We start from the raw sequence: 19,919 nt of genomic DNA, 5'->3' as shown, positions 1-19,919 counted from the left end.
GTAAGACCAAACAAACTGTGATGGTATGTAATTGTACTGTGTGCTATATGGATGTTGTGGTGTCCCATTATTGAATTGTTTTTTTTATTTTTATGAATTTATTTGTATTTGTTTTTACTGTCTGCAAAGCAAATTGCCCTTTACGGACAACAAAGTTGATCTAAGCTAATAAAAACTAAAACCAGTTTGTTCCCTGTCTCTTCCCCACTGACAGCCATAATACACCCCTTTAAAAACAGCAAAGCCTACTTTCTTTTTTTTTTTTTTTTCACCTGAAATTTAAAAAACACAGAAGAGCAATGTTTTATAAAACATTTATTGTAAGGGGTGGGGTAAAGATTACATCTTGTTTCTAACATTTGTCGATGTCATCCAGATTATTTTCATCTGTAGAAGAAATTAAAACGTCAACTGGCGGGATTCTTCATTTTCAGTTAGCTTTTATCACATCACATGGCATCGTCAACGTACCATGCAGACGCCAAAAATAAACCGTTCGAGTTCACGAGGTGGATGACCCAACACACTCAGCTTTTAGGAAGATTTTTTTTTTTCAATTTACAATGGAAAACTACATCATATTCCTGTAATTATGATGCTACATTTGGAATGAAGAATTTCTTCTTAACGTCTTAAAAAAATAATCTTTAACATATGAAGAAAGCACAACGGTGCAGCTAAAACTAAAACAGATTGATTTGTTTCAATCGCATGAGTGCAGCTCCCAAGTAGCAGAAATCAACCATCTTCTATTTGAGAATTTATTAGCATATGTGGGGACGATACAAAAGTAATAATAATAAAAAAGAAAAAAAAAGAAAAGTCATTCTGATCAGGTTGCGTGTTTTGAGGCATCAGGAAGAGCAATGAACTAAAACTAGGCCTTTAAACTGTACAAAGCGAAACAAAAGCAAAACCACCAAAACACAGGGTGCTTGTTTGATGAGAGCAGCTTTAAGAGACAAAAAGAGGCAACGGACTCCAGACTTTCAAAGATTCAAAATGAATCAACAGATTATTGTCTTCATTACCACTCTCCCATCAGAAGCTGCCAGCCAATCAAGCACGTTAAACAATACAGAAAAACAGAGCAAATGGATTACGAGTATGTCCTAGTTCTTGCCAATTTTTTTTCAAGGGGAAGCTGCAGCTTGAGTCCACTGGGTGGCGCCATACCCTTGAGAGGCCGCAGTGTGGGGCTGTTTCCACGTTGATGCACGCCAACCCAGTCTTTGTTGTGTGTTTTTATTTTACTATCTTGTGTAAATTTCTCAACACTCTACGATGGTTTTGTAGTTTATAGGTCTAAAAAAACTCTCAACAGAGGTTTCGGGGGTTCAGGTCTATGAGGCAACAAGTCGAGGATTAAGAGGTCGCGCCGGGTGTTGGGTTGACATTCTGCGTGGCTGCTTGCGGTGCCACCTCGATGATTCGTGGCTTGTCGATGATGCGGGCGGTGCGGTTTCCTTTCTCTACGATCCCAATGATCCAGGCTTGGTGGCCCTCTCCGTATTTTGGGGATTTGATCTCGGCGCAGAAGCGGGCCGCCTGCTCCCGGGGCAAACAGATGAGCAGGCCTCCTTCGAATGGAAAGAACAAGGAATCGGTCAGTTTGTTTTTTTTGTGCGCATCTCTCAGTACAAGTCTGAGAGATGTACTCTGTTGTTTGTAACATATTCTGGCAAGCACTTATAGGAAAAGTGTCAAAAAAAGAGAGCAAAAAAAATTTTTAATCTAGTGATGTGCATCCCAACACCAAAGAACTGCAATAATGTTAGGTTATAATAAGAGCAAAAAGAAGGCTGCAGAAAGTAGCACTGAAGTTTTGAAAACATGGTCAGCTATAGCAAATGCAGTAAATGCACAATCAGACTTAAACAACTCCACCAGACACGGTTCATTTTACTGTCATCACGTATATCAAGATTTTTAAAACTTCTAAATAGGAATGATATAAACCTAAAAAAAAACCTGTAATGTGAAGTTATTTTAGTGATGCTACATTGGTTTCACGTTCTGTGGAGTATAAATTAAAACAGAGCTGTCCCTCCCACACCTGTTGCTACGCACAGGTGGCCAACAAGCTGGAAGATGATGGCTACAATTTCTCTTTCTTTTCAAGAGACAAATTTGGCTGTTTAAATTTCAGGAATTTAAAGTTTTAACACTTTAGAAAACGGTATACAATGAAGTTTGAACAGTCAAGCTTTTTCCCCATTTGTGCTTTTCAGTTTTTAAATACCACATTCATTTGTAAAAGGAAACCTGACGATGCCAACAAGTTAAAAGCAATTTCCTCAAAATATCATGTGTTTATGAAGGCCTGTCTGATTTGCTTATGGATATACAAATAAAACAGTTTTTATTATCCTGGCTTCTTAGAGTGCAGAGACATTATTTCATCATGTCTGTTTACTATAGACTCCATCCTGTTTGATCAAAACTCAGGACTTTCTTACCAAAACCTTGCTTACTCCATCCAACTCCGTATAAACAAACATTATTGGCAGGATTTTACAGAGCTATGGTTGTTGACGTCAGAAGAACCACATCAACACAGACCTGATGTTTCAGGGCAGGTGCCATGCATGAGTCCAAACATGTTCCCGCAGGCTTTGGACACGGCGGCCATCTTGGCGAGTACTGGGAGGTTGTGGATGACGAAGGACACTTCGCTCCGCTGCTGCCGTGCCAGCGTCTGAGCGTGGCCGAGGATGCCGAACCCTGTGATGTCGGTGGCTGCGTGTGCGTTGAAGGTGTGCATGAGGCCAGCAGCTACGCAGGAGGACAGAGAGGAAGTTCAGATGAACAATCATTTGTCCCTTTTACCCTGAATCTGCTCGGCTTCATCCTCACTCTGCTCCACACCGAACCTGTTGTGCTTCCATCGAAAAGCTGACAGCTGAAGGTCTGCAGTGCGCCACTCTACAGTGTGGATATTAATTGCAGTGTGCCGCCAGTGTGTAATTCAGAAACTTTAAATGCAAAATTACACTTTAATTTTACCTGCTCCTTCCATTGTGGTTCTAAATATCGTTGCAGTCGCTCTAGAGTTTTATTAACCTTTCCTTGCGCTACCTCAGTAAAAACCTCCACATTTTTTCCTCTCCCCTTGGCCAATCAGTGAGCAGCAATCTGCTCACACAACATTTCAAATGCATCATGAGTGAATGATGGGTTTACCTGTACGGTTGAGCCGGGCCATGTTCAGCATAGCTTCGTGGTAGGCCAACTCTACATCTTCCTGTGTTACCACCAGCTTGATTTTGTTCCACTTCTCAGGCTAAATGTTGAAGAAAGCAAATAGGAAAGGTTTGTCATGAAATAGCAGAAGGTATCCCAAGACAAAAAAAATGTAATCAGAGAGACTTACAATGTCTAACCACTGGTGCACTGCGACAGCCACTTGAGTCCCTAATGGTTTGGTCAACACCAACACGTCCCCAGGCACTGCGTTATCAGGCCTAAAAGACATCAGACATTGTCGAGGCGTTTCTTCTTCTAACAGAGACTGAAAAGTCAGAGGGAGTGTACATGTAACAGGAAGTTATTCCTACATGATGAACTCATTGGGCTGACACACTGTCGTAGCGACTCCGCCCATTACCACCCAGGGGTTGACCACCGTTTGTCCCCCTGTGACAGACGTGCCGGCCTCCTCTGAAGCGTCCTTGAATCCCTGAATGATCAGTGGCATAACTTTGTCTCTTTCCTGCAAACACACACATAAGAGCAAGTGTAAAATAAACACATGAAGAATGGATGCTTCGAATCTCCCAGTTCCATCAAATTATCCCCCTGAAAGAATCAGAGTGATAGCACTGAAATTGTATGCTATGCAATCTTTTGCAACTTCCCTGACTCAAGGAGTCAGGATATTATTATTTTTTAATGTCTGATGTGTAAAAAAAAAAAAAAAGCAACCTTTTGGACTTCAGCAGGTGCTACCACCATCACATAGCCAGAACTTCTCAGAAGAACAAAGCGCTTGAACCAATTTACAAAAACGACTAATTGTTTTTCTGTTTGTTGCTTGAGTAGCTATACTGTCTCACCAAACAAAAAAAAATTCTCACTTTTTCTGACATCTTGTTGCTGACTCCCAGAAGCATCAACATGTTGTCACACTCTGTCACTCCCATGGCGTACAGGTCACTTAGAACATTGGCACAAGCAATTCTTCCCTACAAAGCAGAAACAAATTAACCACAGAAGCTGTTTGTGCGGCACAAAGGCACCTTTTTTGTTTTATTCATATTTTGTAATGTTTCACATTCACAAATTGTTCATGTCATACGTTGGTCATATCACAATTCATAAATACAAAAGCGCCATGTGAATTTGTGGCAGATATTTCTTCATCAATAATCAGAACAGATTTATGCGTGGGCGAACCAACACGACCTTAAGACAATAGAATAGGGGAGAAAATCAGGAAATAGGAATATTTTTAAGTGTAGATGGAAACCCAGTATTAACAACTGCAGACCAAAGAGAAACTCAAGTAAAAAGGAGAACTGTTACCATCATGTAGGGGTCGTCAACAATAGGATAGATGTAATCTGTTGTCTGAACAAGAGAAAGTCCACCATGTCTGAGAGGGATCACACATGTGTCCATGCCTATTCCTTTAAAACAAACAGAAATCTTAGCAAAGAGTAAAAGTGCAAATAGTCTTCAACAATGACATGTAACTGCAAAATAAAGCCTACTTTTCTCAGCAGTACAAGCAAATTCATTTCACTTATAAAATGAGGTGCAGTCAGTTTAGCTTTAAGTAAAGGTCAGCACTCTCAGTTGATTGAGCATTTTTGTAGAATAAAAGTTGCACAAAGAACAAGCTGAAGCTATCAGTACAACGGTGGGAGTGTCGAACATGAGCGCAAGTTAATAACTTAGGTCACACATGACAAGGCCTCAGTTTGAACACTCATTCATTCAAGCTGGCAAGGCTTTAGCATGTCTGCTACCACGGCAGTAAAACAAGGCAATTATTACCTAATCGAGGCATAACTGCCCCCAAGAACTGTTCATCCTCTTGATAGTGGTTCTCCTGTAAGGCCTCGAGCAACTTCTGTAAAACCTCTTGAGGGACCTAAGATCAGTGGAGAAAAAGAGTGGCAACATTTTTTTTCTTTTCCAGATACCTTCAGTAAATATTTTCAATCAGAAAGAAAGTCAGATTTTGATTTGGACAACCAACCTTGCAGCCTGTCCCCTTCAGCTCAGCGAAGCGTGTGAGCCTGAAGTTCTTGTCCAGCTCATAGCTTTCGGGGTTAAAAGACTCCCTCACAGACATTTCTGATGGCGCTCCGGATCCTCACCACTGAAAAACAGACCAAGAAAAAGAGGGAATGATATAAAACACCTATAGGTCACAAGAAAAACTAGAAGGGAATCAAAGAGGCCGCATTACGAAAGAGACTTATTTTGCACATATTACAAATAACACAAGGTTGATCAAAAAAGCAAATTAATCCTAGACTTTTACATACACTCACCGGCCACTTTATTAGGTACACATGTGGAATTGCTCGCTAACATACAAGAATAGGTCAACAACATGCCAGCAACGCAATACATTACGTTTCTGAATGTGGTGGTGAAAACCTACTGATGTTCAAATTGAGCATCAGAAAAAGGAAAAAGGGTTTGAGATGGTAGAAAAGCTACAGTAGATCAAACAACAACTCATTGCAACAAACCTCGGAACAAAAGAAGACCAAGCCAGATGTCACCCATGTCAGCTGAGAACAGGAAACTGAGGCGTAAAGGGGCCCCATAGAAACCTTCCTCAGGATTATTGCTCACCATGTCTAACCGTTTATGATCCCGGTGTATCCAACTAATAAAATTACGTCTATGTCATAATGTCAAAAAACTCAAATCATTTCAAACTGGCTTCTTGGAACATGGTAGTAACTTCACTGTACTCCAGTACTTTGTACAATAGATTATCACTGGCACTGCCTGTCACGATAACAAATTTTGCTGGACGATTAATTGTCTAAAACATTATTGCGATAAACGATAATATTGTTTCAATACCTTTTGACACTGATTTAATGGAAATGACTAATAATGCATGGGATTTCCTGCCATAGATACACTTTATTTTCAAAAGAACACATAACACTGGAACTGATAAACTAAATAAGCAAAACAACCAAAAACAAAAAATAAAATGGATTCTCAGTCTCCATTAACAAAAAGCGTACTTGAATAAAACCTAAACAACAAAAAGCCAAAGTGGAAATAAATACTGCAAAAGAGTGCAGATTATGAAGTCTGTATACTATATTGCCCTTCAGTCCTCACTAGATTTAGATAGAGAAGATGGGCACATCCGACTACCTAATGCAATAGTTCACACTACACGATTTTTTTGCCCATATTTTCCCTTTAAGATAATCTTAGATCGTTAGGAGATCTAAGATTCTCTCGCTAGTGATTTCGTAACCGATCATCCTGCAGTGTATGGTGTGTTACGGTAGGTCGTCGTGGCCGCTCCGATCTAAATCAGGGGTTTTCCCCGACTGGGAGCTTAACGCTGAATGTGGCAGGTAGCCAATCAGAAAGCGCGGATCCTCCTCTGAGGGGAAATTACAAGTGGAATCCCTAACAGCTGACACGGCGCAACAGGAAGACCAGGGGACATTGGAGATGATGTGTGGAAACAACATTAACATTTATTCAACATTTCGTGCAAAGAATATAGAAATGACAATGAGAGGAGTTGGAGCCAAATTGCTACCGCAGATGATAAATCCGGTAAGTTTTCAACTGTTCTTCGTTAACGTCACGTAAATAGGTTATAATGATTTTCATTCAGTCAGGAGTTTACTCTGACTCTAGTCACATGCATCACAGGCAGATTGTAGTAAAACATTGATTAATGCCTGGTTTTTAAATTAGTTAACTGGACTTGTAGCCATTATTTTGTGCCCATGTGGCTGGACACCACAAGGCACAATCGAATCCCATCGAATCGTTATACCTAGGATTTCTGTCGGCTAATGTGTGGTCTCTCAGGTTTTGGAAATGGGCCGACAATCGGCTGACAACTTGTGTAGTGTGAGCTGGACATTACACTAAGGAAATGAGGAAGGGAGGGAGGGTCAGTGGAGAGCACCGGAGAAAGGAAGAGACGATAAAGCCGATAATTAAAAAATAGGTTTAATTTATCGTGCGATTAATTGATTTATCGTTTAGACAGGCCTAACTGGCAGTGTCGGAATCAGAGATTTACGTCATGGACATGACAGGGTTTCCCCCAGTGTATTATAGACCTGGCGGCCCACCATGTTTTACTAGCGCCACCGCCAGGCTAAGCCTTTCTTGTTTAATTTTTTTTAGAAAAATAAAATAAAATAAAAAAAATCACATTTTTTAAGCCGGATTGTAAGCGTTTCTGTTGCTCCGAGCGTTTCACTATCAGAGCAGATTTATTCCTAAAAGATATGTTTATAGTTTATGCATTTAAAGCCGGACCAATCACACCGCTGGGCCTCTGCGCGTTGCCTCGCGCGCTGCAGCAGCTGGATGTCTAAAGTTAACCTCAGCGCGGATCCCAGGCTCCTCCTTTCACTCGAACTGGACACAGGCTGACCGCTATGGATATTTACATAACCCCCCTGTGAGGAATTATGATTAGTTATGAGGAGTTATTGATTAAGGTAAGAGTTTAAACCCACCGAGTTAGCTCTGGTTGCGCAGCTCTACGTGAACCGCAGGAATAACTTGTAGTCGCGCTTTCCGAGGTGTTTTGAGCGAGCGGTGAGAATGATGTATTATTTGTGAACAAAACATTATGCGGCGTTTACATCTCAACACGCTGCCCAGCGTTTGGCCCTTTAGGTCTGTGTTCCCGGTTAGCCGGTGAGTTAGTGGTTAACGACCCACTGCTAATCACTCATCGTGCAGGTTTAACCCGGTGAGGAGCTTTCGTGCTCTCCTCGTGCTCATCACGCTGATTTTATATTATTTTATTATTATTACTAGTGTTATTTTCCCGGTCATACTAAGCACCAAACCGTATCAAATGTTTGCCCACTTAAGACAGAGTTAAAAAACTCTGAAAAACTCATCCAGAAACTCGGCCAACCAAAATAGTTTCTGTGTCCCCTTGTTAAAAACTCAACAGACACGAAATGAAAGAGCTACTAAAGCCACATTAGCAGCATTGAATTAAATCTCCAATTTGTTGCGCATCTCTGCGCAGCGCAGCGGATTACCACATCATGCAGGGCCGGTCCAAGGGTGTATGAGGCCTGGAGCAGAATATGACTTAGGGGCCCCATTTGTTGCTAAAAACATCAGCACCTCTAACAGCTTCTGTGTTAGATTTAGTGAAATCTAGGACAGGGGGAGTAGTTTAACTGGCAAACCTAAAAAGCAATAAATTATAACTGCAGCTTACTAATTTGTATTTGTGAACAAACACAGCTGAAACTCAAAGATTAGAATAACAGCATCAGATTGTAGCTGTGGTAACAAACCAATCTGACTATGAATATTGTTCTTTGAACTTCTACAAAATAAACTTGCCAGCTCCTTAAAATCTAAGTCTAAGTCTTTTAATTTATATATGCTGAAACCATTATGTCAAATTTAGCAGCAATGATAATCTCAATAAACAAATGCTACATTTATATATCTGTGGTCTATGTTAAAATATTAGCATTTATCGGGCCCCTGAAGCTCTGGGGGGCCTGATGGAGCCGCTGACTTAATTTGGATTTAACAGAAGTGGACATAATTGATATTTATTTTAATTGTATTTTTTGAGTAGTTGTTTTTAAGACTAGTTGTGGGTTTATATGGCAGTTCATTGAGGATGTTTTCCCATAACATATAATTACCCAGTGATATTTTTACTTTTATTGTCTACTTAACATCTTTTAATACAAAAACACGGTGGACCGCCTCGGCGCCCAACCACCAGGCTCAGCAAGTTTTCTGGGGGGAACCCTGATATGCAACCACTTGATATGCAACTACTTGATATGCAACTACTTGATGCTACCAAGTCACTTTGACACAAAATCTCTTGAGAAATATTTGACACCTTTTTGAATCTATGCAAGAACAAGTTGAGGCAGTTCTGAATGCAAAAGGAGCCCAACCAGATACTAGCAAAATGTACCTGATAAAGTGGCTATTTGACTTTTCTAACCATCTTTAAAATAAAACAATCAAAAAATATACAAGCTTATCATCTCTAATGGTCACATCCTTCAAAATGAAATATTAAAACTGCCATTGACTTAGACAAAAACATACTGTATGTCCAGATTGAGAGAGCATGTTTCGCTGTGATTTATACTTTTGTACAGTTAAGGAATTTTCCAGATATTTGTCCAATACATACTGAAAATAATAATAAACCATTAATAACTCAGAAAAGCGCTCATATGTTTTACAAAGGTCAAATTTGTGTCAATTTACATAAACAACAACAAAGGAATGTTATCTTCTCACCTCATGATTCATGTGGTTTCCACTACCTGCTCTCCATTCACCCGCTCTAATTTAACGTTGAGAGGTTTTTATTTCAATACACTAACCTGCATTTTATACCTGTTTTGTCAGATGGAGTCAATCTATAAAAACTTTTTAATTTCAAAATTGTTAAGCAAGTATCAAAGCCAAACATCACCACATCAATGAGAACTGAATATTTAGTTCGTATCCAATTAAAAGAACTAAAAGTAATAAACGTGTATATGCCATGATTATAACTGTGCCATCTAGCATATTCGCAGTTTATTGTGCAAACTGGAGTTGCTGAAGGGAACCACAATGCATAAAATGATTCCATTTTCATTCAACCCCTGAGGAACTGGCTGAGAATATCAGTAATGTCCGGTGTTAAAAGTCGGTTAACTGTAATGTAAGACACACGACAGCCCATTTTAAGACAACTCAATCTGCAGAGACAACTAACTCCACTCCCAACGTTTGTTTAGCTGAAAATGCATCTTAGATTTTCTGCTAGCTGTGGCTAGCCGGTCCTTGCATGCGGCAATGAGCTGAGGCTGCTATCTGCAACAAAGAGCAGGTGGAGAGCAGATATGCTAGCCGTACTGCCACTGAGCGCAAACATTGTGCACATTTCTATTTAACCCTGATTTACAGTGTAGAACCATAATCCCGGCTGCTTGCACTTGCAAGTTAAAAAGTTGCGGCAGGGCGCCTAACAAAAATGTCGGCGGCGGAAAAAATTAACCCTTTCCTCTCCCTCGCCATGCGATGTGTGCAACATCAGAGTTAGTATTAGCACTAAATCGCTGAACGTGCTGCTGATGCAAACACCGTAATGAGACTGTACAATACAAGTGTACAGAATGAGCCTATGAGCAAGTTTAGGAGCTAAACTGGATTAGATTCTTACAACATTTCCCCTTTAATTGGTCTGAGCAGTTTATCCTTACCAGCTTCGGGTTAGCGGTGGATCCTGACACAAGAGCGGGGACTGCAACAGAACGCACCAGGGCTACATTTAGGCGACCTCTTAGAAAGCCTGACTAGAAATCATAAATTATTGTCTTTTAACTATTGTACAGAGGACAAAATAATCATTATAATTTAATAGTAAATGCAAAGTAAATACGATTATTAATAAGCAATTTGTGCTGGTGCTATTATGTAAAAACATGCGCCTAATTTAACGTGGAAACTAACCAGATAACAAAGGGTCCTCTGTTTGCACGGTGGCTTCTTCAACATCCCCTTTAATGATTCCAAAAGTCTGCCAACAAAATTGTTACAATGGAGTGTACCTTTAATTTGTGTTTTCCCTCCTTTTACATCCAACAAAACATTTTTCTTATAAACGTCAAATTAAATAACAAAAGAAAGGTTGATAGACAAAAATGTCATATTTTTTTCGAATATATGAAGAATAGGTTTGATTAAATTTTAATAAACGGTGCCTTTTAATAGCATTAATAACCATGAAATTTCAACACACTTCAATATATTTATGTGAATTTTATTAAAAATAACAATAACAAGTAATGTATAACTGTCAAAATGAGGAAAATGTATAAAATTTTCAGGTTATTTTGCAAAGGAAAATCTGAAAAGTATTTATTTTCAGCTCCCCATGGTTAATGCTTTGTAGAACTACCTTTTAAAAACAATTACAAGTCTTTTGCAGTTTGTCTCCACCAGGTTTTGTACATCAAGAGACTGTAATATCTGCCAATTCTTTGCAAATTAGCTCAAGGTCAGTCAGATTGGATGGTGAGTGGCCGTGAACATCAACTGTCAAGTCTTACAGCAGAAATCGTTGGTAGGTCTGACCTTTGGCTGCTTGTTCTAACATGAATACACTTTCATGTAACTCATTTAGTTGTAGCTATCACTGTATGTTGAGAGCTGTTGTCGTTAGAGGTGGTCCCAGCCTGTTTGGCACCCCAAACACACTCCCAAAAACTAAACAAAACTGTGTAGCATTTTGGTGCCAAATGATTTATCATGTGGGTGTGCTGAAGGTTTTATGTAGTATTAAATTTCCATAACAGACAGCATTTTGAATGTAGGCCAACAAATTCAATTTTGAACTCTTGTCACTAGAGCAACTATCATGGCTGCTTTTACCTTACTTCACTTGTGGATAACTTTAAACAGCAATTATGGCTTTATTATTATTATTATTATTATTATTATTATTATTATTATTATTATTATTATTATTATTATTATTCACGCTTCCATAAAGACCTGATTTTCCCCGTTTACTGGTAATAATAGCTCAGTCAATCAACAGACCTCTGCTGCTCCTTCCGACTTAACACTGGCCTCTCAGTTTCTTTGCCACCCTGTCAGAACGACCATGTTTGCTGTTAAAGGGTATTATAAATGCATGTTTTAAGGAGGGAGCAGTGGTGGCTACATGTTGTCCTTTTCTGTGGGTGAGATGTGAGATTTATGAATGACTGTCTTTCTAACCTGCAGTAGAAGCTATTACAGTCATCAGCCAGACGATAGTTAAAGTGGAGGGAGATTTGTTCCTGTAGGTGGTGATGTGCTGTAAGCCTCTTCCATGGTCCAACACAGCTTCCTCAGATGAAGTAAACCATGATTTGCTTTATGTGCAAAAATTTTTGGTCTGTGCACACATTCTCAGAAAGCCTGACGCATAACATCCATAACATACAGTATTTAAAAATGCCAATCCTCCTGATGGTTCTTCATGGAATTAAAGTCCTCTTTCCCATGTGTAATTAAGCATGCTGATTACCTTAAGTAAAGAAAATTAATTTTGGAAAATGTATTTATTGGTGGATACAGTGGTAACTGTCTTATGTAGAGTGAAATCTATTTAAAGGAAAACTACTTATGTTTTGACAATATTGAAAACATATGCTTTGATAACCATTTGTTAAGGTTTCAGTAATAATAAAAAACATAGACGGACCTTGACATCTTTATTCATTTATTCAGATAAAGCCCCATCAGTCTATTTTCAATTCCAAAAATTTACTAAAAATACATCACATTTAATTACTATGTTTTCCAAACAAGGTGGATGATGCACTGCACATTACACCCACTGAAGTATTGGTCACTTAAAAGGCACAATTCACAATAGAGAACATTTTAAAAGATATACTCTCTGGACAATAAATGTATAATATTTTATACATACTTTGTATTTTTCAGGTCTTATCCCTTTTAGTACCATCATAAAAGCAGATGAAAGTGTTTTTCATTTTTAACTGCAGGTCATTTTCCAGTTTTCTTTACCTCTTCTGTATAATGACTCAGTCTCCCAGATCCTGGTGGTTTAGTCTGTACCCTGATGTAAACTCCAGCAGGCACATATCTACAGTACAATGTGTGATTTATTGATAGCTGATAATTAATTTGACCACTCTGCGACCTTTTTGTTGTGCAGTTCAAATTGTTGATCACTGATATAAAGGAAAGACAGAGGGTGACAAATGAATAAAGCCAGAGAAATATTAAAGATAAACTTATCTGCTGCCAGGCAATAGTGGCAGCTGATGAAATCAGTCGTGTTTAACAATTTCTGCTCATCACTTTCAAACCTGTTAAAAATGAAACCCTGTAGAAAAAAGACAAAAAAACAAATCAATATGCTTTATATTATTTCTGAAAAAGAAATCTGCGTAACCATGAGCAGCAGTTCTGAAACTAGGAAAGCTAAGGGTACAATATAGAGGGAAAGTTGTGCATATTGGGAATATAATTAGCTGACATTTTAGAAAGCTGCATGAAAATGTCAAATGTCACAGAAGGAACAAAGCAAAGACTTGTGAGTTAACGAAGGAGACCAGGCATAGTAATTTGTGGATGTGTTATGACAGTAAACGAGATCAAGTTAAGGCTGTAGCTTGCTCATAATGTGTCTGAGCAAACAAATTATGTAATTGTAACAACATTTACAGGTACAAAATAGATGAAATCAGTGACATCATCACCTGCTGTAAATGTGTGTGTGAAAGCCAGTTGTGGGCAGATTCATGTGAGGTTAGTACTTGTAGATTGTTCATTTGAGTTTTCCTCAGCATCTGCAGCATCTGATGAGACAAGAACAAAAGCGATTATACTTTGCCTTCACTTGAATATTGGGAGTGTGCCATAAATATTTTTCTTGAAGTATTACCGAAATATAATTTCAGTACATAAATACAAATTTTTGTTTAGTGAACAGTACAATGAAAAACTATTTGACTTTGACTATACTTCTGATTTTTGCCTTTTTGTCTACTGAAATGTTTCAGATGATCACGCTTTCCAGAAACATCTTGATGATCTGTAGACTGCTGAGACAATGGAAAGGATTTGGTTCTGTAAGAGTTGGTGTAAAACTAACAGCGTTACAGAAAATAAAATCAAACTGACAGTCAAAATTTGTAGTGGCCCTATGAAAGTTAAACTGTCTTGATCGATCTGGATGACTTGTGGTAATGAATTCACTGGTCTACCAGAAAATCTTGAATCTGCTGTAGCAGACACGCATTTATGCAGCAGTACAGTGATACCAAGTACAGAAGCAAGTTCACATCTGAATACCGCAAAATAACCAAATTGAGGCTTTTGCAATTTTTTCTTCAAAAGTGATGACACATAATGACCATAAACTGTTGCGATTCATTGGTCTTTGTGTTAGGATTATAATTTAGATTTTGAGGCATTATTATTTTGGGATTTTTCTCTCACTAAGTCTCCAGTTATTTATTGGTTAATTAATTCAGTTCCCATGTCACTAACCACCTCTCCAGCAGATTCAGTCCCATGTGTTTCTTTAATTTTGTACAGAAAATTCTGCTGTACTCCCATGCTACCAGTTCCTTTCAAATTTTTCTCTCTATGTTTCTTTCTCTGCTTTTGTAAGCTTTTTTTATTAAGCACTCTTATTTGGAAATACTCTGTCTACCTGAAAGAAGAAAATGAGGGCAAATACTTTGTCATGCTTTCTGAATGGGTGACTGAATGTAGCTTAAAGCGCTTTGGAGTCCTCCGGATTTGATCCAGTGCTCTACAAGTACAGGCCATTTGCCGTTTATTTTGCATTCCAAAAACAAGATTAATGACAGAAAACCTCGTTTCAGCCTTCTTCTGGCAAGTTTGATCTGATCTTGGAGGATCTGTACCCAGTCTCGTGGTCCAGGCAACTTCTCTATTCTGTGTTCAGTGCAGTATTTTTCTGTAAACACTGGACACAAATTACACAAAAATGTAGAAACATATTGTGCTTTTTATAGTAACTCCTTTTGTATGTATTTGTCCTTCACCTTTAATAGCACCCACAATGTTCTGGTCCAAGCCCTTACGGTTGTCGTTGAGCCCTCGCTTCCTTTTACCATTTGGCAGAGAATTAGCCAAAGTAGCATCGTCAAAGAAGGCACACACCTAAAAACACAGTACAGCTTAAGGGAAACGAATATTTTATCATAGCAGATTTTTATATTTTTCAATTTTTTTTTTTTACATTATTCTAATTATTTAATGGTTAGCATGGCTGTTGATATGACATCTTGTGCATTAATAGTACATTTTCATGTAAGCCACTGCTACGCACTGTTCTGTGTAAGCTCACAAAAAAACAAATCTTTAAACCTAAACAGTCAGCTAGAAATGCAGGGTCCTTATGAAATAACTTACCACTACTTCTATGATGATTCGCCCTTACAGATCTGTTCATTAAATTGGATGTCATGGGTCACTGGCTAAAAATTGTACCGTTACTCTAAACATATTGCTTTTAAAAATATTTCAGCAGTTAAAACTTCTGCAGAAAAACTCTTGACAAACAGCTTTTGTAACCGAAACATTATTTTTTGCTGAAAAATAAGGCAAGTTATGTTAAGCAAGTTATTTTTATGATTGAAACACTTAACGAAATATTACTGTGTGAGGCTGTCATCAGTCATAAAAGGCATAATACAGTACAAGCCATTTGCTAATATTAAGGTATTACTGTTAATCTTAAAAGCCATGGATACATACCAGCTTCCGAAACAGCAGGCTGCCAGAGCGTGTGTAGTTGACCAAAATGGAGTCTAGCTGGGCCTTTGAGATAAACACATCATAATCCTCCGCAAGGCGAACGTCAGACTGTGATGGAGTCAACAACAAAATATAAATGCATTGAATGTAGCTATTTCTGAAATATCACGGAAATATCTTAATAACAACATGGGGATAGTATCACAAAACTTAAGAAATCAACAAGTACCCTCATGGTGTTCCACAGAAGAAAACATTACAATGAATTTTCTATACCTGTAGCTTAAAAAAAATGAGGTTTTAATGTTAGGCTGCATGAAATAAAGGACAGCAACAAATTTAGAACTGCAAACTCAGACGATCACCTGTTGCTAAGCGCAAGTATTACCTCTAATGCCTGATGTCCACCGAGTGCATTCAGAAGAGGACTGTGTGTGCCAGAGTCTGCTATCTGATCATTCCTAGATGGCGGCTCAGAAACGTCACAGGAGATCATAGATGAGCCGAGTTTCTCACATTTCTTTTTCTTTGCATCTTCTCGGGGTGAAGTTTTCAGAGTCGAACCCCCTGGAGAAAAAAGAGCCGTTCTTCCGGTTCCACAGAGACTCAGTGGAGTCACCTTATAAATAGGTCTTCTCTTCTGAGAGATGCGGCGTGGAGAAGAACTCAGGCTGACCTGAGGCTGGCATGATGATTTAGTGTGTTCCCGCCTTTCAAATGTTCCTAAAACAAGAAATAGCACGTTATGTTTACATTGCCTCAGTTTCAGTGATATGCACATGTTCTGCTGACCTTTCTGAGTCTGCATCAGCCTCCTCATTGCACGAAGCTCGTGCAATATCGCCTGCAAGGTGCCTTTACAGTTACACATGCAGCAGGGGATTTCTGGCACAGCAGGACGGAGCTCATCTGTTGGAAAGTCAGGAGTGCTCACATTTGTTATTGTTCACTTACTTACATACCGTAACAAAGTATGTTTCTACACATCTATAACTACAAACGTTTAAAAGGGAATAAGTTGCATTTCTACAAGATCTTGAAGTCCCTGTTTCTTTTGCATTGCTTTAAAAACTCTACATGCCTCTTTAACTTTTCTACTTTTGTCACATCACAACCACAGATTTGGAATTTGAAAGTAGTGCATAAATGTGAGGTGAAAGGTAGATAAATAATGTAAACAATAACAGTATTACAGTGTTAGTGCACACCACTTTCTAATGCCGCCCTGGTCAACTGCCCGATACCACCACTTTATGGCTTAATTTCTTTTTAAATAAATTAAACAAATGAATAATTTGCACTGTGCTTGTATTCAGACACAGTCTGGTATACAACTACCTCCAGAAGTCCCCTAAATACTACACAGAGTTAATCTGACTGTAATTTTTGCGTTATTGTTATAAAGACTTTAAAAAACATGCAGATGCAATTGGAGCAATAGCTGGTGCTAGTATAGACTCGGTTTATAAACTTTAATCTATTTAAAAAAGAAAAAAAGAAAATCCATTAAAAGGCTATTGTCTTTCCACGTCACAATTATGAATTACTTAGCATTATTCTGACACACAAATAATAAGATGCATTTAAGTTTGAGGTTTTATTGAGATGATGAATGTAAAAAAGTTAAAGGGGTTTGAATGCTTATTTTTTTAAAGCATCACATGTTCATTGATTTTCTTTTTTTTCCTTCCTCTTTAGAAATCGCCTGACACCAAACCTTTTGTTTCACTGGGTTTTATTGAATCCTTTGTGGTGTTGACAGTCCTGAGCCCCCTGGAGCGGGTACTGTACTGGCTGCAGGCTTGACCATTAGGGAGCGACGTTGATTCGGATGAGGATGGAGGCTCTGGGTCTTCCGGAGAGCTCCAGCTTTGGTCTTCTGACATAACAGGTAAAACTGGAGGTGAGTGCATACAGTTCAGTTGGCTTTCCTGGGGCTCTTTTGTTGAGCTGTTCTGCTCGACACCCAAACGCTGAAAGCCTCTGCCAGTCTTGTCACCCAGGAGCCTCATCATTCCAGTGATCTGTTTCTTAATTTCCATGCTTCCGCCGCCCATCCAGACTACACAAAGACGACATGAGGGTGAATATAGTTTGTAGTACCTGCCGCAGCAAGGTTTCACACACTAATGTTCAACTTCAAAATTCTATACTGTTCCATAATCTGGTTTATTTTGATGAGAAAATGGTTTCTTCATCACAAAACATTCTCCAAGTTTGGGTTAAATATTTTCATAAATCATGGAACAACGAAACACTGAAAAAACTTTTTTTTTTTTATTGAGGAAACTCTCTGATTGTCATATACTTAATATGACAATAATTTTGGTCAGTAATTCCATACATATTCTAACGAGTAAAAATGTCAGTTCTTTGCTTGGCATTTTTAGTGAAACATAACTTTTGGTCCAATATAACTCTGTTAAAGGATTTAGAGGCTAAAAATATAGATGTACCAATCAGGATTTTTCTGATTTATGCTAATTTCTGGTTTTCCCTGATGTATTTAGTTATTAAAGTGCAACCTTTAATAACTTTAATAATAATAGAAAAACAAAACCCAAAAATGAGTAATATCTGACCTGGCTGATCTCAAGCTAATAAAAGTAGCAAAATTGTGCAGTGATGCAATTGCATATTGTCATTTTCTTTATATTTTTTACTCTCCCTTTTTTTTCACACTTAAATGATGCAATCTCATTTCATACTTTTTAGGTTTTCCAAGTACCACACAATCTAAAAACATTTTTGAAACGATCCGAACCTTGAGGCACGGCAGCATCCTTGCTCTCACCATTCTCACCATTGGCATCTCTGCAGCTTGAATTTATCCCATATGAAGAGCCGAAATCTAGATATGACAGAAAAGAGTGTCGGTAAAAAAAAAAGAAGAAGAAAAAAGTTATATAATGTAAAAACGTAGGGAAACATGTGACTGTAGCTTAATTGAGTCGACGAAGCTTTGCAGATTGATGGAGTGTGAGGAGCAGAACACTCCCTCCTCCCATCCCATGCAGGAACCACCACCTGTGGGTAGCATAAAGTAGTTCTCCATCGAGGTGTTCTGGAACTTCCATCCTCAGCCAAAAAAGTGAGCAGTTTCGGCTGTAGTTATCAGAATACTAATACGCAACAGATGATTACATATGTCTTGCTCTGTCTACGTAATTACTGCTAATTTATTTAAACGAAGACAAATGTCATATTGCCTCCCCCCTCCCCTTTATTTTTTTTTCTTCATTATTTTTGCTTCTGCTTTAATGGTTACATCTTCACGGTCAGATGTGTGCAAAAATCGATCGACAGATCTGCTGCAATGTCGTGGCCATCGCTTTTGTCTGCGGATGGTCTGTGCTTGGCACCCGGCGCCAGACAAACAGCCAGACAGGAGCGCGTCTCGCAGCCTACCTTCATCCGTGACCAGTTTGAAGCTTTGCGACTTTCTTCTCCTCTTCCTTTCCCCAAACTCCATCTTCAAGAGAATAATTCAGAAAGTCGAGCAATGGGAAAATCTCTCACCACAACGCCAAATCAGTGCCTCCAGCCTATAGGACGCACTCAGCGCAAAAAAAAAAAAAAAAAAAATCACTGTCCGTGTGCTTTATTAATCAATTATTTTCCTCCTCAGGCTGCGCTGTGGATCTTGACATCGGATGATTATCGCCGTTTTGACTTAAATTTACCCCGAAAACGCTGTTGTTGAACGTGATCTCCTTTCCCAGCATGACGCTGCTCTTTCCCTTTCGCCATGTAAATACATTAATGACTTTAATATTAAAAATTCGTCGCATATCCCTTTGCGCCACCTGATGGTATGTTTCATTTAGAAGGTCGAGTGACACATTTCCCAGTGTGCAGAGTGCAGACTGGGATTTAAACTAAAAGAAAGCTCTCACAAATAGATAGATAGATAGAGAGATAAATAAATAAATATTATGCTTTAACAAATTTGTTCTTGCTTTTACTGTAACATGTTTAAAGTCTGTGTAAATAATTGTAGTCTTATTCTTTACAGTACCTTGTAATAGTACTCTTTTCACAATTTGTCAAACTACAACCTAAAACTTTAATATTTGAAAAAAAAAATATGCACACCATTCCGCAAGTCTTTTAGGAAAAGTCTCTACAGATCTTTAGAAAATAACTCAACCAGCTAGATTGGATAAATGGAATCTGGGAACAAATGACATTTTGGTTTAAATAATTCAGTATTCAGAATTTAGGAGTAATGTATAGAGGTTCAGTTATTGTGAATTCCAGCATAAATTGGAATTAAAGGAAATTATTTAGCCAATTGCAGACAAAGATGCAACAGTTAGATGTAAAATGAAGCAACAGTGAAGTTAAAATAATAGCTAAGTTATAAGTTAAGAAAACGTGTCTAGATCCTGTTCAGTCTTAATATTTTTATAGTACTGAACTGAAGGTGAGGCAGT

General features: G+C 38.4%; 2 protein-coding genes across 5 annotated transcripts; both read right to left on the bottom strand.

Moving 5' to 3' along the window:
- Window positions 1–747: 747 nt before the first annotated feature.
- On the bottom strand, window positions 748–10,544 carry sephs1 (selenophosphate synthetase 1). 2 transcript variants are annotated; one of them, XM_008411341.3, is made up of 10 exons: window positions 10,434–10,544; window positions 5,204–5,326; window positions 4,999–5,095; window positions 4,525–4,628; window positions 4,077–4,184; window positions 3,558–3,712; window positions 3,374–3,464; window positions 3,184–3,283; window positions 2,563–2,775; window positions 748–1,580 (listed from the first exon to the last, which is right to left on the bottom strand). In XM_008411341.3, exons 2-10 carry the CDS (start codon window positions 5,297–5,299, stop codon window positions 1,366–1,368), a joined length of 1,179 nt encoding a protein of 392 aa, XP_008409563.1. In that variant the 5' UTR covers window positions 5,300–5,326; window positions 10,434–10,544; the 3' UTR covers window positions 748–1,365. The 2 variants fall into 2 exon arrangements, with proteins under 2 accessions (XP_008409563.1, XP_008409564.1); XM_008411342.3 differs by lacking the exon at window positions 10,434–10,544 and adding an exon at window positions 9,481–10,197.
- Window positions 10,545–12,421: 1,877 nt separating this feature from the next.
- Window positions 12,422–19,400, bottom strand: bend7 (BEN domain containing 7). 3 transcript variants are annotated; one of them, XM_008411343.3, is made up of 10 exons: window positions 18,892–19,396; window positions 18,248–18,334; window positions 17,201–17,545; window positions 16,276–16,392; window positions 15,872–16,206; window positions 15,484–15,591; window positions 14,769–14,886; window positions 14,628–14,689; window positions 13,452–13,550; window positions 12,422–13,075 (listed from the first exon to the last, which is right to left on the bottom strand). In XM_008411343.3, the coding sequence occupies exons 1-10, from the start codon at window positions 18,953–18,955 to the stop codon at window positions 12,869–12,871; spliced, it is 1,542 nt and encodes a 513-aa protein (XP_008409565.2). In that variant the 5' UTR covers window positions 18,956–19,396; the 3' UTR covers window positions 12,422–12,868. The 3 variants fall into 3 exon arrangements, with proteins under 3 accessions (XP_008409565.2, XP_008409566.2, XP_017160908.2); XM_008411344.3 differs by having other exon boundaries at window positions 12,989–13,075; window positions 14,576–14,689; window positions 18,892–19,391; XM_017305419.2 differs by lacking the exon at window positions 12,422–13,075 and having other exon boundaries at window positions 13,458–14,689; window positions 18,892–19,400.
- Between the last annotated feature and the right edge of the window lie 519 nt (window positions 19,401–19,919).

Source organism: Poecilia reticulata, chromosome 6 (assembly GCF_904066995.2).
Source record: "Poecilia reticulata chromosome 6, P_reticulata-male-v2, whole genome shotgun sequence".
Classification (NCBI taxonomy): domain Eukaryota; kingdom Metazoa; phylum Chordata; class Actinopteri; order Cyprinodontiformes; family Poeciliidae; genus Poecilia; species Poecilia reticulata.
The sequence above is the reverse complement of the archived record's forward strand: the minus strand, read 5'-3'. Positions and strand labels throughout refer to the sequence as shown.